The sequence below is a fragment of the Peromyscus eremicus genome, chromosome 3 (genome assembly GCF_949786415.1).
Source record: "Peromyscus eremicus chromosome 3, PerEre_H2_v1, whole genome shotgun sequence".
Taxonomy (NCBI): domain Eukaryota; kingdom Metazoa; phylum Chordata; class Mammalia; order Rodentia; family Cricetidae; genus Peromyscus; species Peromyscus eremicus.
The window spans coordinates 119,785,802-119,810,245 of NC_081418.1; the positions used below are offsets into that span (position 1 = coordinate 119,785,802).

Sequence of the window (24,444 nt, forward strand, 5' to 3'; positions counted from 1 at the left end):
GTTCTTAACTCTGAATGTCAGCACAGACGGGGAGCCTGTTGTTTGGGGTCTAAAGATGGCACGGAAGAGTGTTAGAGCCCCCAGCCAAAGCCTTTTGCCAGTGCTGTTTGTAGTGGTGATTCAGCTTGGTGCCACATGAATTCCCTGACATGGAGAGTTAGACATAGCAGGCCAGGATCTGGGAGTGCTCAGCTTCACCAGACAAGGGGGGTCAGTCTCCTGGGCCCTCAGAGCCAGAGTGGAGCAGGTCATATGCCTGTGTGGTAACCCCATGAGCTCATGCTGTGTGGACGCTGCTTCAGTCAGGAGGAGAGGCCTCCCCAGCATCTCCTCTGAGGCAAGCCGCCTACTCACTGCTCTTGGGCGGGAAACAAAGCTGCGTGACAGGTCAACCCTTGGATGCTGTTGTTACTGCAGAGGAAAGGACAGAAAGGGGACTTCTGTCAGAGATGGAAGGTAAAGCCTGGCAGGGCCACTCCCTTCTGTACACTGCATGTCTTTGAAAGAATCCTTGAAAAAGGCTCTTTAGTGCTCTGTGGTCAGCAAGAAGGACACCACTTGCCTGATAGGGGAAGATGACGTTTAAATCTTCCACTGCTCTCCTTTAGCCTACTGGTTAAGATTCCAGAGCTTCTGGAAGATCTGCTCAGTAACAGCTGCTAAAAGGCCATGCAGGAGACCAAGTGGAAAGTCTCAGGTGGCCATTCAGAAGGTAAAAGAACTTCAAGTACCTCAAGGACCTCACCTTTCAGACAGAGGCAACAGCCCTAGAAAAGGAGCCTCATTTCCCAAAGCTAGTATCTGGTTAGTGGGGTATGATTTAGGAGAAGGAGAGTTGACTAGCCATGAATGAACATGGATGGGTAGGATGAGGAAGTTGCCTGAGTGCGGGCATAGAGCCCCTCTGCCTACATGCATGTCCCGAAGGCACATGTCTCTCTTTGGTGATGGCCAACCTGCATTAAAAACGTCACAGCTGGGCATGTGGTGGCTCACACCTGTAATCCAAGCCCTCAGGATGTGGAGACAAGATTTCAGGAGTTTGAGGCCAGCCTGGGCCACATGAGACCTTTTCTCAAAATAGAAAACCCCCCGTGAGACAGGCTCACTGTGTCAGCTCTCACCTTTTCTAGTTCAGTCAAGAAACAGCCCACAGTCAAGGTAACAACAAGACCTGTCCTGTCCGTCCAGAGCAATTGTGCGTTTCTTGCTATCGCTAGGGGGAAAGGAAACAACTCTATCTTGCAGTTGAGAAATTCCCAGCCATTCACCCATAAATTAAATGTCACTCAGGTATCACATGACACAGGTCCTCATCTCCCTCCCTTTAGTCATCAGTTCCCCCTCTCTTGTTGCATGAGTGCTATTCCCACAAAGCCCATCCCTCCCCAAGGATTGCATGTGGGGACGGAAGCTCCTGGTTTGAGTGCCAGCTCTGCTTCTTCATAGGCATGTGATCCCCAACAAGTCATTGGACCTGAGTGCCCCATTGAGCATCTGGCATATAAATTCACTGATGCCACCTCGCACATCCATCTGGGGCTGGACAGATAAGGCCAGAAGGGTGGCAGGAGGGTGTGGAGGGCAACAGCTGGCGGGCAGGCCTAAGCACAGCAGCCAGCAAACAGAGGGCCGCAGGGTGACAGCCAGAGGAGCTGCCAGGAGCGTTCTTGTAGTTCCATCCGTGTGGGAGATGCTCGGCTGCCGCCTTCGTTGTCACCAAGCCATGTTGATTTTAATGACACGCTATGTGGAAGGGCCACGGATTCTGGGATTGAGTCCTGGGATGACTCTTGGTTCACCAGTAGACCTGACCCTTGGTTGCAGCCCCTGTGGGAAGGCGGTGCTAGGACTCCAAGGGCTGGAGAAACTTACTTTCTTCTGTCCCCTGCCCCCTATGATGCAGACGCAGCTTAATATATAGAAATGATGTCGCCTCCATCACCTCAGTTCCCAGGCAAGCTGTGACTACCCCGAGTGACCTCACATAGCCCCTGGCTACTCAGATGGAAAAAAGAAATAAATAAGGTTGCCTTTTCTCCCAGGAACTCCAGTCATGCTGATAGTTTAAGGAGTTTGATTAATCTTGGTCTACGTATGCATTTCCACAGTCATACACATGCTACCTGCCCTTTTGGATAATTTTTACATCAGTGGCTTTGTTCTGTGCCCATTGAACTGAGGAATTGTGCTTGTCTGTAGATGTTAAGTTGAAAGGCGGTGATATTGGGTAGGAATCCACTCTGAACTATCTGCCCAGGAGGATTTAAACACTACATAAATGGGGGCATTACAGGTAAGAGATAAAATACATGATTCCCAGAAAGACGCAGTAGCCCATTTTTCTACTGTATTCAAGAAAGAAGCCTGAATTCTTCTTGAATGTTAGAAGCACAAGAAACATTAAAAGGAAGAGTGCTTTTTAAAAATAAATGGATTTGTTTCGCTAACTAAACATAGATTTCACTTATGTATCTTGAAATTCCGCCTTGTAGTCTTAGGCTTTTTTTTTTTTTTCCAGAAGTGTTTCTGAGTGAACTAAATAGAAGTGGGGTGACTGGGTAGAGTATCCTGGGATGTTCTGAGTGCCTCTCTCCTCCATGATAGATGGTCCAGGACCCAGAAGTGGCTGAGGAGGATGTGTTTCACCAGGTGTCTTGAATGGCTGGAGCACACTGTTGCTGCTGGAGGGGATGCGCTGCCATGGCAAAGGCAGGGCTGACTGGCTAACCACTGCCTGTCCTGGGTTATCATTAATCAACTTGTATGAGACGCACACTCTGTATGTCGCATCTTGTTCCTCCTACACCCAGCGAGATGTCAACGGTTCACACCTGGGAACCTAAAGCTCGCACAGGTAGACCAGCCTCTGCAGGGTCCCACAGCTGGACCAGAGACGCTGAGCCACAGTTCAGCCTCCGGTTGCCCCAGCCCACACGTCCAGGGACACTGGCAGGTAGCAATGTGGGTGCACCTGCACACGGCCCTGGGGGTCAGGAGCCCACAGCCTCTGTCACCGGGGCCGCCTCATCTCCCTAACGTATGGAATTAATCATTTTTAAAAGAGGCAGAAACAGCCCCATGGGGGATAGGGAGGAGAGCCTGAAAGAGGATCTCCTAGGTAGTGCTGGCGGGCTAATGCATAAATCAGCAGGCCTAGAGCTTTGTGGTTAGATGGGGTTTAAGTCTCCAAGCTATGGACAGCTAGCATGGCTCCCAGGTGACCACCTCAAGTGCTAGAGTGTGGAGATGACAAGAAGTGGGGCAGAGAGCATACAGCTCCTGTGAAAATTCATTGGGAATCTATGCTTCAACACCTCCACCCTCGCTTCCACTTGACACGGAAGAATATTCCTTGGTGGCCAAATCTGGTGGGAGAGAGAGTAGAGTGTAAAGACAGGAGAAGGCTAGAGGAACCCTCAGACCCACCAGGCAGACAGCGTCCACACCCAGGTGACTCACGCCCAGGAGCTTCACTCAGTGACAATTAAACAGGAGAATGTCTGATCTGACATCCCTTAAGCCCCAAGCTGACTCTTTCTCACAGCTGTGGACTCCTCTCTGGTAATCCCCTCTCAGGTAATGGAGTGCTTCTGCCCGGCAGGGGAGGGGCCGGTAGCTTTGCCTTCTTGGAAAATGCTTCCCTTAAAAAGCCTAATACAGTTTGTATCCAAAAAGCAAGGTGAGGATCTGGTTTCCCCCCCCCCCCGAAAAGGTCTGCTCCTTGAATGTTGCAAGCAAATAAATTGTATTAGTAAAGTATGCAGCCTGAAAGGTCTCTGAGGGACCGCGGTGAGATAATTGGAAAGTGTGAGGAGAGCTGGCCCCAGCTTGTTTGTCTGTAGTTGATAAGAAGACACAGGAAGTAAACAGTCAGAAAGCAACTGCTAGCAAGGTTAAAAGATCAGAATGGGAAGTGAGTGCCCGCCTGCCTCTGCCTGCCTGCCTGCCTGCGTGTCAGTCACTCCCTTCGGTTGGAAAGCAGAAGCGGCCCAAGGCTTGCACTTTGCTTGACCTGGGAGAGTGGGGTGCTCGATAATCGGCCGGCGGGCACTACTCAGTACAGGGACAGTAACTTTCTGCCAAGGGTAGTCCAAGGGCTGGCATGGAGGCCTTTGGTGGATCCTTGCTAGATAAGATCAAGGCTGTGGATGTTTGGAGGAAATGTGTAATAAAATGTCACAGCCATCCAGGAAAGACTCCTTTAGGGAAATCAGAATTAGAGTGCCTTAATATTGGAGCCCCTAATATGCTAGCCATGTAGAGGGAGCAGAGCCTGACGGGCATGCAGCCAGCTTCACCCTGACCTGTGGTGCCTAGTTTTCACCAGCTCTGCTTTGTCCTGGCATCGGTAATGTGGCATTGCCAATGGAGCCGCATTGCTCCATTCAGGCATACAGTGGCGGGTTTGGACTTTGATTCTGGAAATCAAGGGAGGATGCTTGGAGGAAGGGAGTGCCTTGATAAATTCCTGGGGCAGCAATATCAGTGTTTCGGTACCCCCAGTGCCATAGCAACCGCTTTGGGCCTAACCTGGGAGGCCATAAGCAGTGGTCAGAAGCCCTTTAGATGCCGGAAGTGAGGAGACAGCTTGTGCTGCCCTCTAAATATGATTCCTCTAAATATGCCTCCTGGAGTTAGCTGACACCGTGGCCAAGTTCAAGAATATCAGGGTGAAAGAGAAGTGGAGAGGGATTTGGCACCGACTTCTCCGTGGCTGGAAACTGTGTGTCAGCACCATTGAGCGGCCTCCCAGCCAGCCAGCTAGGCTCTCACGCCACCCTCTGCGCCTGAGCTTGGGTTCCTGTTGGTGGCAACTTCACAAAGCACTTGCCGAGCTTAAGTTCCCCCACCTAACCTCCTAACATGTTCTGTCCTCTGGGGTAGAGGGGGTGGGGCCACTGCCTCCTTCCTGTGCATTTTCTGGACACCTCTCTGTGTGTTGGGAAGCACGCGGCATCCGGCCTGCAGTTCTGTATGCAGCTCCAGCAATGCTCTGGATTTTCCATAGTCTGTGTGCTAGATGGTTTCTGACAGAAAATGGAGCAGGAACCATCCTCTGCCCTAAAGGATATGAAATGCTGAAGGGGAGCATGGGGAGTCGGGACCACCTGACTAAGACTCTGGGCTTCCAGGCTGCAGAGTGTGAGGGTTGTGCCAGCAAATGTTCCGTTCCATAGAGCTGTAGAGAGAGTGTTTCACCACCCAGGAGAGCGCATGCTTACATGCCTACAATCGGTATTCATACACACTTATCACCCAACAAGACAGATCTAATAAACGCAAAAAAATGGACTCAGCCACCCTCCTGCTCTTTCCTCCAGCAAACAGTCCACTAGGCTGCCACTCAGTCTAGCTACGTTTGTAACTCCTTTCCCTTAACTCTTGCACTCATTCTTGGTGATTATAGTACTGACTTTGGCAGCTAGAACCAGGCAGTAGTAGTATTGCTACCATGGGTATGTAGCCATTTAAAAAAAAACAAACAAAGAAGTCTATAAAGAGGTCTAAAGCTCCACCTGAAAAATGCTGTGAAGTGGATTGTCTTTCTCTAGTGCATACATTGACAGTCCTTTAAGACCTGTCTCTGTACAGTGACACTTCCTAGAATGCCTGCAGAGATTCTCATGGGGAAGATGGAAGGACATGTACAGAGATGGATATACAGGTGGATGGGACTCTGAGTTGTCACCTTCACTGGCCTTCTCGCTAGTGTCTGTTCCACAAAGAAGAAAAAAATGGTGATAGGCAGGGTCGGGTGGGGTGGCGTCTTGTGTACTTATTAGCTCTGAAACTCCATAACTTATAAAGTGCTGTCAGAGACAACCTGTATGATCAAGCTTGTGACTCTCTGGAGATTGGGAATAGGCATGGGATAGGTGAGCTCTGGCATTCTTAAGAGGCACTCTCTTTGCAAACCACTTTTGGGTCAGTAAGTACACACCAGCTCTTCAGTTCCTTGAGAACTCTGCGGGCAGTAGTAATGGTAGCACGTTCCTAGCCTGCCCTCAAAGTAGCAACAAAGCAGTGACCCTGGACAGAGCTTAAGTCTTGAGTTTTCTGTTCTGTAAACCCAGTTGAAAGAGCTCAGAAAGAACACCATTGTTCTATTAGCTGGTGTGTGTGTGTGTGTGTGTGTGTGTGTGTGTGTGTGTGTGTGTGTATTGAGACAGGGTCTCACTATGTACCTCTAGCTGGCCCAGAACTCACTATGTAGACCAGGCCGTCCTTGAACTCACAGAGACCTGCCTGCCTCTGCCTTCCAAGTGCCAAGATTAAAGGCGTGTGCCACCACACCCAGCTATGTGCCTTTGTGTCTGTTCAAAGGCAAATAGAAGTGCTTTCCCCTGAAACAAAGCAAAGGATTTTAGGAAGTTAGTTATCAGGGTAGGCATAAAACGAACAAGCAAACACTGGATTCAGTTAACTAGGTCAAAATTGAAAACTCATAGACCCTTGAAAGAATCAGAAAACCAGTGAAAATTGCCAAGATCTTGATATACAACTATAGGAATGTTCTAGTCAGTTCTCAGCTAGTGGAAAATGCAGGGGAAGCTGCCTGAGTAGCATTTCAGAAGCCAGCTCGGATGCTGGATTCAAGAAAGGGGGGATTTTTGCCAGATCGTTTCTTATTAAGTCTCAAAAGGGCCAGCCCTGCCTTGCCTGGCACAGGCAGCTGGCTCCCCTCCCTCTCCACTCTGACCTCTGGTTTGCTCAACGTGGCAGCCCTGGGTGCTCAGGGCCTAGGATCCAGGAGTGTCACTCCCAGTGGTGAACTCTGCCTTTTCCCAGTCCCCGTGGGTGCCCAGGGAACACTTCACCTGTGGCCCCAGATTGACTTGAAAGGGTGATTGTGCAGCTGCCTGTTGGTAGGGATTTCATCAGAAATGGGTGCGGTTCTCTCTGCTGGCACGAGCTGGTCTTTGTTATGCTGTATCATCCAAGAACAACTCTTAACTGAGTCTAGGAAGGGTAATAGGTCACCACAGCCCAGCTGAAGATTATATAATGTGCCTGTCTTGGCAATGTCACTCTGAGCTCACAAGCAGCCAGACTGACACCTCAACTTGTGAGCAGCTTGGACACCCCTCCTGATAAAAGAGAAAACAGGGTCTCTGAAACCTTATCCCCAAGAAAGGAAGTAATTTAGGTGGGAGTCAAGTTGTTATCTAGGTTACAGCATTGCCTCCAAGGGAGCTCCGTGACCTTGGGAAAATGGCATTATTGATTTATAATGATTTTGCACAATACCATCCAGTTTAGGGGACACATTCACAGCCACTTGTTCCTTATAGTCACCAAGTACAGTAGCTGGTGATCTGTTTTTAAAGAAAGAAAGGAAGCGAGAGAGAGAAAGAAAGAAAACCATGAGCTAAATGAGCTAGCTCACTCTGTGCTGTGTGCATGGAGAAAGTCATCTGTATTTCTGCCTACGTTCTGACCCAGTCCATTGTTCTTCCTACAGTCACAGACCTGTGGTAGAAGTGTATAGAAACTATGAAAGAGCAATGTCAGTGTGGTTTGGGTTGACTCAATTCTTATTGGTAGCTTATTTGGGGGTAGTAATGAAATTCCAGGTAGAAGGTCAATTTTGTTTTTCAGTTAACAAACTTTATTATTTTTTTTTGAGCAATCTTAGGTTTACAGAGAAATGGAGCAGGAAGTACATTTTCCCATATATCACTTCTCACCTCCTCTCTTTCCCTTTCCTTCGTTCCCTTCCTTCCTTCTCTCCAGTTAGCCCAGTTACAAGTGTGTGCTCCTGAGGCACACATGTCGCAGCTGACATACAAATGCTAGACACTGTTGTGGAAGGCATGGTTTGCATTAGGAGCACTCTTGGTGTTACACATCCAGTGTGTTTAGACAAATGTGTGGTTTGTAATTACAGAGTCAAACAAACTAGCTTCACCGTCCTAAAAACCTCCGTGCCTCATCGGCCTCTCCCTTCTGAGCCTGTAGCGTCCACTGATGTTACCAGCACCAAGTTGGAAAGTACTTTTTAGGGGTTTTTAATAATATAAATTCCAAAGTCACCAAGCATTAAGAGAAAATGCACTCTAAAGAGGAGTTACTTTCTTCTTCCGTATAAATGGTCCAGCCTTGCTCACCAAAGGGGCAACTGATCCCAGGTCTGCTGGGCACCCTACATGTCCGCTTTGGCATCGTTCCCTCAGTCTCCCTCCTCCTTTAAGCAGCCTGAGGGGGTGAAGACTGAACTCCAGCCTGGCCTCCCCATACCTTCTTTTAAATCATATCATTCTTCTTGTGTGGTAAAATACACAGAGATGCAGCTGCCATCTGGGTTGAAGAGATAGCCTTTGCATCTAGAATCTTCCCAGACGGGTTACTTGGGAGTAAAGCAACAGTTCCATTTTCTAGAACTTGTCCTCTCTTCCATGACCCATGTGCTGACCCTTCATCCCCCGCCCACCCCACCCCACCCCCCATGTTGTAATCTTTCTATAAAAGAATGAAGGGTTTGGGAAGTGACCTTCCCTTGTTTAGTCAGTAAACAGAATTCTCTACCTGAGCAGGCTCCCTCTGAGGAGGTGATGGATTCTCTGGAGCCTTTCTCAGAACAGCATCTTCACTTGAACCTGGGAAGAAAACACCTGCTTCTCAGAACAGTTAGCATCTGCAACACACAGGCCATCCTCCTGCACTCCGTCTCTGCCTCTGCCCTTCCTCTCCCTGGCTCTGCTCCCCGCCCCCATACACACACACCCTCCCTCTTTCCAGTCAAGGACACGTTGAAGTGGCTGGTCAGTGCCACCCCCGTGTCTAAAACTTGAGTATTTCTCCTTGCGGGGACTTTTCCAACTTTACCTAGAAAAGAACTGAGCAGAGCCTGAGCACTTGTGGTCAGCCAGCTTCCGCCTGTGGCTTCAGTTAGTCTGTGTTCTCTGACGGAGGAAGTGTTTGCAATGATGGGAACTGCCTGACTGGATTGTGGGAGGACCAGGGCAGACGGTGCCTCAGAGCATTGGCATGCGAGATGCCAGCAGCAAGCCGAGTGAGGAGAGCAGAAGAGGGATAGATCAGACCCAGAGTGGCAGATGCTGTGCGATACCCCCACCCCAACTACATGCATTCCCCAAAATTCAAATGTATTTATAAACTGAGTGTCTTGGTCAAAGATGGCTTTCCCAGAAATGCAAGCAAAACCAAGACAGTGGCGTGTTTTAGATCCTGAGAGGACCTCAGGGCGAGAGTCTGCAAACAGGGATGTATAGGCCTTCACACACTGGCTGGAGAGTTGTGGGTGACGGGAGTGGTGGATGACAAGCTAGTAATGACATAAAAAGTCTCAGGATTCAAATTCACCATCATCACCACTCACTTACTCTCCCATACACACACACACACACACACACACACACACACACACACACAGCACCTTCACTGTGATTGGAATATTCTGAACATTTTCTTTTCAGAATATGATTCTCCATGTAGATCAGAACCCTCTTGGTGAGAAACCTTACCCCAGCAGGAGCTTGTCCTACTGAGCCACATGCAAAACCACCTGGAAATTGAGAAAGAGTTTGGCTAGAATTGCTAATTAATTTTAACTACTGCGTAATTGGAGATTTGACCTAACAGCCAGGTGGTTAATTAAAATACTGGGGATACCAAAGATCTCACATTTGAGGATCTGTCCATTTCAGCGCAGAACAGAACAAGGTCTGCCCACCATGAAACTCGGATTCTGTTCCACTGAGCTTGTCTTGTATGAGTTAGAATTTTAGTGGGGTTCCTCCTACCCAAGTTTCATATTACAAATTTAAGGAAGCATCAAAGGAGAATTTACAGTGAAGAGGTCTATCCCAGAAAACTTTTCATGCTTTTCCCTACTCTTGTATGGAAGACCTCCTAAAAAAATGGAGAATGAATGTTATCCCAGGGTCAGAACACCTGACCCATAGTAGCACACAGCAGATGCATGGCCTCTCATGCTACCAAAGTTTGAAAGAGTGTTCCACAGCACTCTTTCAGTTTACTATGGTTTAAAGATGCATTGTCTCTGTGGGCAGGTGGCTTTATGGACTCTTGAGTAGGGCCTTCATGTCCCAGGGTCACAGGTGTTCCATGTATGGAGCAGGAAAAAAAGGAAGTGGGGAGGAAGTAAAAGTTTGGTCAAGGATTCTTAGATGGGAAAAGTGTGCATTTTGCATGTGTTCAGAGACCTTCCTGCAGTCACAGCTGGAACTGGGAGGAAGGTGGGAGTTTGCTGTAGTACAATCTCATTGTAATCTGTCATTGTCCAGTCATGTGTTACTGTTCCCTAAATCCAAAGCTGTGTGCACACCCGTGCATAGATCTTCTGGAGTCTTTTGAACACTTCATTTACATGGACTCTTTGGAAATTTGTCTTCTGTTTTTATAGAAGGTTTGCTAAGCAGATGACCACATGGGGGATTTGAGAGTGTGACCTTAGATGAGCTCACTACCAGTTTGGCCTTGGAGCATCTATTTGCTCAGCAGTAGTAATAAGTTAATCACACATGAGCCTGTGACAACTCACTGTGCATGCCCCCCATCTGGTAAGATGGAGTCTCTTCTCTCACATCTCCTTCCCTTTCTTTTCCTTCATTTCCTGCTTCACACTTGGCTCCTGTCTCTCTTCCTATTCCAGACCTCCCCTTGTGCCACTAGACAGATACAGTCCAAGCTACCTTGCCTCATCTCCTTCTCCAGCCACACTTGTGATCCATTACACCTGTGCCCTGTTCTAGTGAGGACATCCTCATGCATGCTCCCTTAAGAGTCTGGCGCTGGACTCCTTTAGACCTCCTGTGCAGAGCATTCTCACCAGTTGATCCTGTGGCAGACTTTTCTGTCCCCATCAACTGCTCCCCAAATAACCACACAGAGACTTATTATTAATTATAAATGCTTGGCCGATAGCTTAGGCTTATCTCCAGCCAGCTCTTACAACTTAAATTAACCCATTTCTATTAATCTATGTACTGCCCCAAGGCTCATTTACCTCATCTATGAACTTCCTATGTTGTTTCTTCCCTGTCTGGCTTGTGACTCTTGGATTCTACCCTTCTTCTTCCCAGCATCTTCCTAGCCTGGCTTTCCCACCCAACTCTTCCTGCCCAGCTATAGGCTAGTCATCTTTTTATTAAGCAATGAGAGTAATACATACTTACAGTGTACAAAGATTGTTCCACGGAAGATTCTGTTCTCAATATTTCTCTCTGCTGCTCATTTGACTCAGCACAGCCTGCTTCTTTCTTGCCTGGACATCTCCGCTCCTCATTTTCATTACAGGAACCTGGCAGTGAAACCCTGCTCCCTACTTAGGTGTCCAAAGCAAAATATGTCAACTTTTAAAGAGGTCCCATGATCCAGATGGAGTGTCCATATCTGTGTGGCCGCTGAACCATTGTCAGTGCCAAGCTTGTGAAATATGGGCTCCTACAGTTTACGTTGAATTTGTTAGACTTTTAAAATACTTTCAATGCTTTTACATACTTGAGCTCAAATAACTATAAGGTGCCCACCCATATACTCAGTTACAATGATACGCAATTTGTAAATACAAGTTAATGCCTAAAATCTTACTTGACAAATGGGCTTTAATCCTGTCTCCTACACCCAAGTCAGAACTTGAGTTGCTCACATCTGTGGTGGTGAGATCTGTAAACCTCCCACCCCCCCATCCCAGCTGACGGTGTATCCATGCGTTCTTCAGAGCTTGAAAGTGACAGTAGGATTTGGGATCTTTGTTCTCCTTCTCTGGGATCATTCTATAAACATGTATGGTAGTGAGGCTGGTTATCTGGGGCCTTTGGCTAAGCTGGACTTCTGTGGGCTCCCTCTGTCCCTTCACAGGCTGGTTGGTACTGATGAGAGAGAGTTCACTACCCAGCAGCCCCATGCTGTCGTCTTCTGCAACATGGGCTTCATTTCTCCCTCAGCATTGCAACCCTTGATTGTGAGCTGCTTCCTTGGTAGGAACACGGAGCTCTATGTCTAAATGATGGACACAGGTGTAGAATCTTGTCAATGGCAGGCCACTGACGCTCTTCTGTGGAAGACTGATTACTGGCAGAGAAACTCCTGATTTTCACGCTAGTGGCTTTGAAATGGTGTGTTTTATAGGCTTGGTCTTTTACCTGTCATTCTGTTGAGAAATTGATTAAAATGAATATAGGGTGGCATGAACGTTTATCATGGGGTATAGCAGGGTAGACACTGCCATTTTTCTCTTTCAGCAGAAAAGAATAATGGAAGCTCATGTGAGTAGAGTCCATGAAGGATCACTCTATCCTCCCACAAACACTGACTGTCTCCAGTGGTCTAGTCACTTTGGAGGCGTTGCCAGCCCTCACCTTACAGAGTAATGAGTTCCTGGATTCCTCCGGTGTCTTGAGGTGTGACTGAGCTGGGGGTGTAGCTCAGTTGGTAGAATGCTCGCCCAGAGCCACCTAAAGTAGACATGGCGGTACATATGTATTCTTCTAACCGTCAGGAGGTAGGGGCAGGAGGATCATGAGTTCAGGGTCACCTTAGTCACACTGTGAGTTTTAGCCTCCCCCCTGTCCCCAGAATAAAAGGTGTGCTACCATGGGTTTGCCTTCGTTAGTGTGCACCTGGTCTTTGCAAGACTTCTCCTGCAAGATCACCTTAGAGGAAGACAGTTGAACGGTCTCCGCGGATGTGTCTTATCTAGATGTGAGTCTCGCAGAGGACTGGTTTCTTTATTTGAAGCATACTAACACACCCTCTGTTACGTACAACAGAGGTTGGCCAACACAAGTCCAAAGTCCAAACCCAGTGAGCCACCAACATTTGTAAATAACGTTTTATTGGCATACGGCTGCATCTTTTTCTTTTGCATAATGCCTATAGCTGTCTGGGGACGTGGGCAAGGGTAGTTATAGCAGAGACCATATGGTTTAAAGATAAAAATAATCAGTATCGGAAAAGACTGACTCCCAGAAAAAATGCTGAGAGCCAGTAGTCGATCAAAGCAACAATAGTACATTGTTCTTCCGTGCAGGGGTGTTTTGAAAAGTGTATGCAGTGTATAGTGTATACCGATAAGATCAAAGTGGTCCAGGTGAGAATGACACTGGCTAGATCCGAAATGAGTCAGTTCCCCTGGATCTCGCCCTTCATTCCTGCCCCTCTGATCAGAACCTGAGTATGAGGCATGCTATTCAGGAGAAAGGCATCATGGGCAGAAGGAAGTGAGGTGAGAGAAGGAAAAGTCCCTCTTTGCTAACCAGAGGTGAGAAAGACCATTCACATGCACAAGCTGTAACATCAAAAGGATAGGGTTGGGTGGGGCCGATGGCCCTGCCTTGTACAGTGAGCAGCATCAAGCTGGAAGGGACGCGGAGACACCTTCCTTCCATAAGCTCACAACCTGGAAATGGATTGAGGAGCCCATTCCTCATCCTCAGTCTATTAACAATCCCTTTCCCCAAACAAATTCATACATCTGTTCATTCAAATGCCAGAACAGGTGAGAACTTAACATTTGTTTCACTTTTAGAGTGATTGTAGATGGTTTTGGTTTTCCAGTGTAATTGTCTCGGAGCACGATGTGAGGTCCCTAGAGCAGTCAAAGGCTCAGAGACAGAAACTAGATGGTAGCTTCCAGGGGTGGGGTGGGATTTCAGTTGAGCAAAATGAAACATTCTGGTATAGGCTATGCAGCAATGTGAATTATTCAGTGCCCCTGAATGCATGTAACTTAAATTACTAAAGTTTGTTAGGCGTGTTTGCCCTAATCTGAAACCAAGCTTGTCAGCCATATAATTTGCAGAGACAAGAACTATGGTGGCAACATCAGAGCCATAGTAACAAAGACGGAAGCCATAGTGGCAGTGTCCATTGCGGTGGTTAGGACTTTAAATTGGAAGCCTACTTTCTGCTAGTATTTAATTTTACAGCAATTTCTTCTTGTAAGAATTAAGAGCTCCGTTGTGTTCGTTACAGCTTTTCCAGGCTAGGGAGTTGTTCAACCAGTAAAGCGCTTGCCACACAAGCGTGGATCCCCAGACAAGGTGGCACATACCTGTAATCCCAGAGACGTGGGGATCCCTAGGGTTTGCTGGCCAGAGACGTCTAGCCAAGTTGGTGAGCTCACATGCAGTGACACACCTTTTCTCAACATAATAATCTCAGCATTTGTGAATCAGAAGAAACCAGATCTCTGTGAGTTCAAGGCCAGCCTGGTCTACCCAGTGACTTTTGGGCCAGTAAATACTACATGAGACCTGTCTCAGAGAAAGGGGGTGGGGCAGACAAGGAAGACTCCTGACATCAACCTCTGGCCCCCACACTCCAGCTGTTATTAGTTCTATCTACCACAGGCAGAGCTAGCAGCCTGAGAGAAGGTCCGTGAGAAGGAAGACTTGAAAAGATGACTCTCCTTCTCTCTACTTTTCGAAGTAACTCCCGCTTTTTTCCAATGTGGATCCTAGGAAAGAAACCTCGATTGGTTCCCCAGGATGAGAGCCATGTCCCTGGTCAGCAGCGATTCTGAAGGGGAACAGAACGAGCTGAGGAACCTGCAGGAGAAGCTGGAGTCCACCATGAAGCTGGTCACCAACCTTTCTGGCCAGCTGTCGGAACTAAAGGACCAGGTAAAGGAGGGAAGCACCACACCTGGCCCCCGACCTGTACACATTCCGCTCACTGTCACACACCTCAGGGCTGACGGGGCGATGGGCGGTGTTCATGTTACAGTTCTGGAGCACTTCACCTCTGTGCTACTGTGTCACTTTCTGCGCTGCTAAACGACGTCAGTGAGGCACTGAGTGACAAAGATGACACTCTGCATAAAGCTGTACCCCTTGGGACGTGACTCACAGACGAGAGAGTCCGCGCTTAGTTCCGCTATAGCTTCTTAGCCCCGTGATTTCTCAAGTGTTCACCCAGGGTTTTCAAACTCCGCATCCTGAGAGAAGCTGCCAGCCTTAGGAAGCCTTTCTAGTCCTCTCAGAAACACAGCTCCCACCCTGCCCCTTAGGACACACAAGGTGTGTTGACAAGAGGTGACAGATTTATACCAAACCTAGGGTATTGTCCTACACACACACACACACACACACACACACACACACACACACACACACACACCTTTGATGCCTTAAGAACACAGCAGTCATAGGTGATGTAGTAATAGGTGCCGCTCTGGGTCAAGAACCTGAGCCAGGGAGAGTGAGCAGCCTCACTGGGATAACCACACACCAACCACTACAGCTCAGCATCTTAGGTTTCTGAAGGCATTTCAGTCAGCACGTAGATAAGATGGTATGTTTCGCATAGCGGTGGGTACCGGACAGGCCATGCCTGTAGGTAAGGGGCAAGGTGTGTCCACAGGTGACTTAGTACTTGTATATACTTCATAACTAGAGAAGAGTAAACATTTCTTGGCGACAGTTTAGAGAACATTTTTAATAATTCTGCTTTCAATTATATTTCTTGGCCAGTTAAATTTTGCCCATCTGCCCCGAAGATACCATTTGGCCTCAAGTTCTTTTCTTTCAAATGCACTAAGATACAGATGATACTAAAAGACCAATGAGAAGAGGTGGCCTTATTGATGAGAGCTGTCTACAACCCAGAGCTTGGCAACCACCTAAAATGAATAATAACCTAAATAAGTGAACTAATGAAGATTTAACTAGAACACTTGGCTTTTATTAACTGCTCACCCTGCTGCGAGACATCTAACAGGTGTTTGACAGGACTGAGCTGACTCATGACTACCTCAGTGGCTGTGGCTGCCTCTGTCCCTCCAGCCCCTGAGAGCTCTAACAAGCTTTTTTCCTTCCACTTGGGATAGCCGTGGCATCAAGGGGCACCGTCAAACCAGATGTTCAAAATTAGGTGCAAAAAAACAAATCTTAGATGTCGATCCAAGACACTGAAATGCAGGAGCTAACCGTGACGCCTGGGCCGTTTTTCAGGTTCTCCTGGACTTCATGCCCAGGGTATCAGAACTGGTACTGCTGCGGCCACCTAGCTCTGCAGGGCACCTACCTCTCATCTCATTTCCTCGTAACTCTTTCTCATTATCATCCTTGGAAGCTCTGTAGGAGCCCGCTCTGTTAGTGTGAACACCTGGGTGGTTCCAGTTTGCCGGGGAGTTCCTTAAAATGTGTCTGAAACAAGACTGTTGTGTTTCTGAGCATTCTGTGGTGGTCAAATGGAGTCAGCCCTTCCCTTCAGGCTCTGTTGAGAAGCCTTGTCCAGGCAGTACTGAGTCTGCCAATCTCCAGTTATCACAGAGGCTGACTCAGAAGCTGCTTCAAGCCCAGCCCCACTTCACAAACCAGTGAACCATGTCCAAGGTGTGAGCTGGGCTGAGGAAACACAGCGAGAATGGCAGGTGTAGGGAGAGACTCGGGAAAGCATGGGTCATCGTACCAGTTCCTGGTTTTCTTGCTGAGGATGGAAAAGAGCACAGAAGGCCCTTGGGAAATGTATCCCACGGTACATCACAGCATGAGGGTGTGAAGCCCTAATCCTCCAGGGTCGGCCTGCTTTGGTGTGATTGAGTAGTTTTGTTTTGAGTTTGTTTGCTGTTTTGTATTCAGTTTGCCTTTTTGTGATTGACTTTTCAAATTTCCTTTCCCTTGCTTTCTTTTTTTTTTCTTTTTCTTTTTTAAGGAAGAACCTTAATATTTCATGATACTGAGGATGCATTCACTGTCTTGCACAGCTGAGCGTAGTAGGAACTCAGTTTTTGAAATCTTGGGTCAGGGTAGAGCTAGTCCTGTTGAACTAACATTTGACTAAACGTAGACTAAGATTCGCGAACTCACCTCAAAGCCTGTGTGGTTTCAACTGTTCAATTCCCTGCCCTTCTTGTGTTATTTTTCAGTTTTCAAGTTGGCAGTTGGAACCACTCTTTAGAAAGCCCTTCCCCTGTGAGTGATTCTGAAATTGAACCATTTTTTTTTCTTGGAAAGTATTATAGGCTACAAAGAAGCATGGAAACGCAATAGCACATTTTGAAGTTCTTTTACCAGTATTAAACTGTTCAAGTTTCGAGATGCTGAAATACAGGGAGGAAAAAAAAATAGACCATAGTAGCTTTGGGGGCAGGGAGGGATTGTTTCATTCAAAAGGAGGTAGAAATTGCTTCCTTAATCTAACTTCTAACAAGCCTGTAATGCATCATCTCAGAATCAACCTGAAGAGTTTGAATGTTACTAGGTTTGGTGTTAGGAGAATTTTAAACATTTTTTTTTTAAGCTGTTGTGTGTAAAACTCATAGTGGCATGTTACAGATTTGGTCTGGTCATTGCAAGAATTCCTGCCCACAAAAGGCAACAAAATGGATTAAAACCTAAAAGCCCCACAAATGATTCAAGAACAAGCAACTGTCCTAGACATTTTTTACTACAGCCACGAAAGACTGCCATTCACTGGGAAATCCATAAATTGCCTCATCCCTTAGCTATTCTGTAGCTGGTCTGACCCAGGAACCAGCAGCCGAGAGAGAGCCATTTCAGTAGGAATGAGTTTAGGTTTTAATCGTGGACTTTAATAATGGACTCAGGTCTTTGCTGCTTGTTTTTCTAAACTACCCACTCGGGGAGAAGTCCTTGTGAGGATATGGTAGTGAAAACATGATTAGTGGTGTCAGGTGTTCAGTCTGACTGGATTGCTATTCTAAGTATTACTGATGCATCTCATCTCCAAGCTTCCCCTCCCAAGAGATTCTGAATACTAAATATGATTCTCTTACATCCTTATTCCAAGGAGGAAGACTAATGTAAGAACTTCATAATTATTATTTTTTGCATGTTTCCTTCATAATGCAAAAGAGCAAATACTAAGTAAAAGGTTAATTTTCTTGAAAATGTGACTGGCTTTCTATAAGGCAGCGACCCTTATCTGCCATGCTAGGAATGTAAGAAGTGCTTGAACATCTAAATTATATTAGCATGTTGCCTTTTTCGTGAAAGAGAGCCAAGACATGTGCCTTCTGGGACCCTGGGTTTAGCAAGAAGCAAAGAGAAGGCGTGAATGAAGTTCCGTGGAACACAGAGGAAGCGGGCCCAATGGTAGCTTACAGTGAAAAAAGGGTGTAGCGTCTGTAACCATCCAAGCAGGTGGCATCTGGGCTGGCAGAGAACTCCAGGAGCGGCCTTCCAAGAAGGGACGCAGCATGGGCAAACGCATGACAGCGCATGGCATGCTCAAGGAATGGCAGTACATTCAGGTGAACCTGACTCCTCATTCCAACCAACACTCGGAAGCCATGGAGGCCACGCACAGCACTAGATACCCAGGATACAGAGGCAAAAAGGGCCTAGTGTCCGCCTCCTAGAACTGGCTGTCTCCCCACCGAGACAACAAACAGGCAAATTACACTGAAACACAGTGTGTTGCAGAATTCTAAACTGGTTTCTGTGGGAATGGACAAGGGGAGGAAGGCTTTCCTCACAGTGACCTAGAGGAAAGATTTCAGTCGTTGCCCCAGGGCTATTCAGTCTTCCTTCAGAGCTTGAGAAAGTTTGCTAGTGAGATAGGACTTAACAGGTTATGGGGGACACCTCTAAGGGGCTGAGCAATAATATACAAGCAGTATAATTGCATTCAGCAGACACTGTGTTTTGGAGGTTTTGTTTTTTTTTGGGGGGGGGGGGTTGTTCTTGTTTTGGTTTTGTTTGTTTTAACTTCTGAGTGTTTGGGGGCTCATCATTTGAGCCTGGCTGACTCTACAGAACCAGAGGAAGGAATTCTGTTTACTAGACCTCACTGGCTATTTGGAACCTTGGTAACTAGAATGCTTCTCCATGTGTAACTAGAGGCTTTTCAGGGAGTGTTAAGATCTGTTTTGAGCCAGACTAAGGTATCAGTGCAGAGTTGGTGAGCCTCCTCCCTCTGCCAACTTTTAATCACTTCATGATCATCCGTGCTGTGTCTAGTGTTCTCAGGCAAGGTCTTTTTGATGTTGCTTCCATCTGATGTATAAAGCTATTGACGAAAGCCAAAAGGCAGCACAGAGGCATTCGAGGTGATTTCTGTATTTGTATAGCTGTGAAGCACAGCATTGCGTCAGCTGTCCAGCTAAGTGGAGACTCTGAGAATTTTTAATGTTCTACAACTAGGACATTTTCCATGACGAGGGTACTTGAGGTAGGCATCTGATGGAGACTTTTATCAGGAGTCCATTTTGCTTTGGATATCCAGTGAGTACACTATGTGAGATTGGAGTAGATTTTGGTCATGTTTATATTTCCTGACACAATAATGGTTACACATAGTGAGTGGTGCCTTGTGGTAAGATAGGCAGACAGGTTGTATATGTGAAAAGTGTGAATGGAGCTAGTAAAGACAGAAACGATTTGAAAACAGGCAGGAATGGTAGGAAAGCTAAGTAGCCAATACTGTTGGCCTTGGTTCCTTTCCAATCAGATTTAGTCCTTAGCTGTTTTATGGCTTTTTGGGGATTGTTTGGTTTTCGTTTTGGTTTTTCTTACCTCCTTTCTAGTTGTTACTAAGTGATAGCCAACTCTTCCAGTGGCATTGGGTTAGATGGCTTCCTCCTGTCTAAAAGGCTAAGGCTGATGCAGATCACACAGTCGAAAGGTGTGCTATTGTATACGTAGTTGCAGAGAATCCTCTCTATGACCTGTCTTCGTGTAAGAAAAAGGAAGCAGTGAAGTATATGAAAACATGTTCAAAATGTGCATGCCCATCTCTTCAAAAACAGGCCAGCAACATCTTCAACATCCAGGAACTTGTTAGAAATGCATATTCCCAAGCCCCCCACAACAGACCTGATAATACCAAACTGTTTATGGTCCCTTTTGTCCATATTTTTATGTTTTTACTGGGCGGTTTTGGTGCTGAACCATTTATAAACCACTCTATGGAAACAATCAGAATCAGACACATATGTATTAGGTACTTGAACTGATAAGGGTTTCAGAATTGGCCACCAGCCTACCACACTGTGAAACAAAAGGAAGCATGGACCAAGAGGGAGGGAGCCGTTCATGTCTCTCAGTGAAGCCAAAAAGTCACTTGCTAAATGGCAGGAAGCTTTACAAGTTGTGAGTTGAAGACAAAGATGGAGTAACTGACTTACTGAGCAGGGGTGAGGCTGGTGTGTGTAGAGTTTCTCTCTGGTCCCAGCAGTTACCGAAGGCATTTCGGAGAAAGTTGTATGGGCCAGCTTTGAGCTGGAAGATGTCAGCAGCTTCCCGTGGATGTTTTAGGAAGTACCCCTTTCATAGGTGGTGAGCATGCCAAGATTTCTAAATCCATTTAAATACTTGAAATGATCAAGATTATGAATGGATTCCCTCACAAGACTGCCTGTCTAGAGAGCAGTTGAGGAGAACAAACCTGAGCTACCGTAACTGAACTCTCAATCAGTAAGATGAGCAGGTAACTAGCATGTTAACGTAACAATGAATGTATTCCATGGGCCGTGTGAAACGCCTCCTTCCTCAGATGAACTTGTGGATGTAAACTTTGGAGGCTGGCTAGAATATTTTCATTCCACTCCTTACAAAAACTTTCACTTAAAACTGCCACATGGAAGTGCTAAATCTTTGTTCATCGTTTCGTCTAAATTATAATAAAGTATTTCCATAGGAGCCCCCAAAAAATAATATCTTGGCTTAAACTGTTAAGTGCTCTGCTTTGAGAAAGAAAAATATAACCACTTTAAATTTGAACTAAAGGAAGTGTACTAGGTATGCACCGGAAGTCAGTTGAGGTGAAAACTGAAACGTAAGCATCCTGTATGTGACACTGTACTGAGACATCTACATATGTGCCCTTAGCTGTCTACCCACCAGACAGGAATTACCTTCATTACACGGACTAATGAACAAATTGGCAGGAGATAAATAACATTTTAGATTAAGTTACATGGCTGTCTGATTCCAAAGTTTGTATTTTTTACTATTCTACCCTAAGCCTTATGCTATTTGCACATAATTTCATCTAGTATGTGTTCATATAGCCTTTTGTCTTGGTGAACTTGTGAGCCTCAAGTCCAGAAATAGTCCCTACAATGCTAAGAAAACTCTCAAGGCAGAGAACTGGGTCCTAAAATACCCAGGAGAGAGCTGGAGGCCCAAAGTGAAGCTCAGCCACACAGCCTGAAGAAAATCAATCTCTCGCTTTTAGCTGTGAATACATCTTTTCACGGGACCCCACACTGAGAAATGGTCTCTCCTGTTGAGATCCGAAATCCAGTGCCTGTTCACAGCACTGGTAGCCAGATCACAGCTTATACAGCATTAGTTACCCTGCATCTTGGGGATCTGAGGATCTCTCATCTTTCCTAGAAGAACCAGGTAACTTTGTTCTGACCTTTGCAAAATCACTGAGGAGAGGAACTCAAGACCCCCTGAAGAGCGTGGGCACAAAGTGTCAGACCCAGGAATTCTAAAAACACTGCTTTTCTATATAGTGATGTGTCGTAAATCAAAGCAAGCTACCATTTTCCAATGAGTCTGTACATCACTTGGAAATGGTTTTCAGAAATAATCCCGAAGCCTGTGCCTCTTCTCTCTTTTGTTTCTGTATGAAACAAGTAACAAGCAGAACTTCTGATGAATGTCACCCTGCATGATGGGCCACAGAATTAATTCCCCGCTCTGTGGAGGAAGATGCCCTTTCTGAAGCGCCCCCCCCCCCTTTCTCTCTTTCTCTCTCGGAGTACACTATTTGTAGAAAGTGGGTTTCAGTATAACCCATAACCACAGAGGTAAATAAATCTATGGCTCGGTGTGTGACCTGACGTACAGGAAGTGTCTGAGTATAATGATGAAACTTTGTAACTTTCCAGATGACAGAGCAGAGGAAGCAGAAGCAAAGAATCGGCCTTCTAGGACATCCTCCTCACATGAATGTCAACCCACAGCAGCCAGCCTAAGCCAACGGAGACGGAGGGACTGTACTCACCCTTTCTAAATTATTATCGGCGTGGGTATGGCTCATTAGTTCTCATTCACCCACTAAGGTTACATGTGTGCTTAGTACATTTGTAAATACTCAGTTTTGTATTGTATGTATATGATTGCTACTCTCAGAGGTTTGGACTTAACGTATTGTAATTAGCTCTGTTGGCATGGTGACCTGTCACTGGGGCCAAAAATGTTAAAGATGCCTTTTTTGGAAGGACTCCAGAAAGTACCTGATTTGCACTTGAACCAGATTATAGATTTAAAAGTATATGACATGTATTTTGTATTTAAAGCTAGAATAGCCAGTATTTATGTTTTTTATAAAACTGTGCAATACAAATTATGCAATCACCATAACTTTGTAACTCCTGGGTGTCCTGCAAGGAGTGCGCTCTCTGAAGCTGATATGTTAATACTGATGTAATAAATGGTTAAATATCAAATGATGCTGCTGCCAAAATTATATTAATAGCGAGTTTCTGGCCCCTGGGCAACTTTGTACCTTGTAATTATCCTACGGTTATGCTGTTTCTCGTTGCTAGTGGCATTGGGGCCCCTGTCTCCTAGTGACAACTCCAGGTCTGTGAACTGTTCAAACAGTATCCATTTTAAGAAAAGCAGCTTTAGTTTCGAGGAGACGTTTAAGCTTCAAAATTAATCACTTAAGGTATTTCTTTAAGAGAGCCATGTTAGAGGCTAAAACTTTAGCTTGTAAAGAAATCGATGAATTTTTTAAAGGGGACTTTCTACATGACGTTGGAATAACAGCATATTGCTGGCCAATAAGTGTCATTTCCCTGGCGAATTTTGATGTCACATTATAGTCAAAGGAGTTAGCTGATGGTTTCTAGACTTTCTTCATCTGAACCAACATGATGCACTAGGTAAGAGGTTATTACAAATACATATATATATATATATATATATATACATCCATGTAAGACAAAGTGGGAGCTGTCCCCCTTAGGATGCTTAGCTGCCCCCTCCGCGGGCATAGTTGAACACTGACAATGCTGTCCTTCCGAAAGAGCCACGTTTGGGTTTTCTTTCTTGGTCAGTCACGTGCTTTCTTTTCCGGATGGGTGCAAATAAGTATAACAGGAGAAGTTTTCTACCTGTCGCCTCGTTTTGTACCTGGGTCTCGTTTTCCTAGGCCGTCTCTGCACACAAGTTTAAAAACTATCTGAGCTGATAGCAGAGTTCTGGAGCAAGTCAAGTTTGTAAATGCATACATAAATATTTAATAAATGATGCAGAATACTACATGGCGACTGGCTGGTGGCTTTCATTTGGCATTTCTCTGTGACTTAGGAGCGATTCCAGAGTTAGACTCTTCTTCCCATGAGGACAGAGTTAAACTACTTGGTTACCAGAGTAATTCAGGAAATGCTGACCTGATTTTAGAAAATAAACAATGGTTTATATTCAATGGGAAACCAATAGAACAAATATTGGAGGGTACTACATAGAGAATTCGTTCTTCCAGGTGACTGAGTGCCACCAGGCTGTCACAGGCACCTGGCATGCTATGACAAGACCCAGGGTTCTCTGTTTAGTGTGGGGATCTTTAACTGGGCCTCTACCAGGTAGAAGTATCAGTAACCGTTGGAGTTTGTTTGGGCCCACTCCCCCAGGTCAGGGTCCCATCATAGACCGCTCATGATGTTTGCTTTGCTGCCTTATTCAAGTCTGTCCAAATGTAGAAGAACTTGTCCCCTCCTGAAGCAAAGCTGGCTTTGGCTGCTCTTTTTGACGCCGATCATCTCCGTGCTTTGGTAAACAGGACTAATTCCCACCCAGCACGGAGAACTGGGTCAGGATTAAATTCCAATTTAATGGGTAGTTTCATAGCTTCTACTATATAAACTGGGTAACTTAAATCAATTTTCCAGTCAGTTTAAATTTTTCCATCATACGGTAAACCTTCAAGAGACACGTGCTTTTTGTCTGAAACCAAAATGGCCCCTGTACTCAGTCTCCCAGTACTGCACAGCCAGCAAGGACTTGTTCATTCCCTTGGGCTTTGCCTTTGATCTCTCGCGCTGCCCAACACCCAAGGCTGGCAGCGTGCGGTGTGTCTCCCCAAGTCCCATCCAGTTCACTGGAAGTTCTGCATTGACATGTTTAGGTGACAGCTTTTACAGGTTTGTCGTGTCTCATTTGAATCCTGTCACCAAAGATATAAATCTTCATTCAGCTTGCCAGCTTCAGCAGAAAATAATGGAAACTAGAATGTCACTCTGCCTTACATGCGGCAGGTCCTACCCTGGGAATGTGGGTGTCGACGCCGAAGCTCCTGTAGCTACAACAGAATCTGCAGGTAAAGCTCCCGGGGCCTTGGCTAGGTCGCTTGTTCTGCTGTCTTCTCCACACACCACCATTTGTGGCACCCCTATTTCAAGGATCAAGGTCCAGGTCACCTTTAAAGTTACCTCCGCAGATGAATAAGGAACATAGCCAGACTAAGTATGAAGTGTGGCCGTCCCGTGCTCATGTGCAAGAAAGCCATTGGGGCTTCATGGGCTTAAAC

At 46.2% G+C, this 24,444-nt stretch overlaps 1 protein-coding gene across 12 annotated transcripts in view; it reads left to right on the forward strand.

Moving 5' to 3' along the window:
• Itpr1 (inositol 1,4,5-trisphosphate receptor type 1) overlaps positions 1 to 23,177 on the forward strand; it is a 341,014-nt gene extending 317,837 nt beyond the window's left edge. For all 12 annotated transcript variants that reach the window (XM_059258296.1, XM_059258297.1, XM_059258299.1 and 9 more), the window contains 2 exons: positions 14,451 to 14,612; positions 21,797 to 23,177. In XM_059258296.1, the coding sequence (XP_059114279.1) occupies positions 14,451 to 14,612; positions 21,797 to 21,883 (249 nt within the window). In that variant the 3' untranslated portion in view covers positions 21,884 to 23,177. The remainder of the gene's footprint in view (positions 1 to 14,450; positions 14,613 to 21,796) is intronic.
• The last annotated feature ends 1,267 nt before the right edge of the window (positions 23,178 to 24,444 follow it).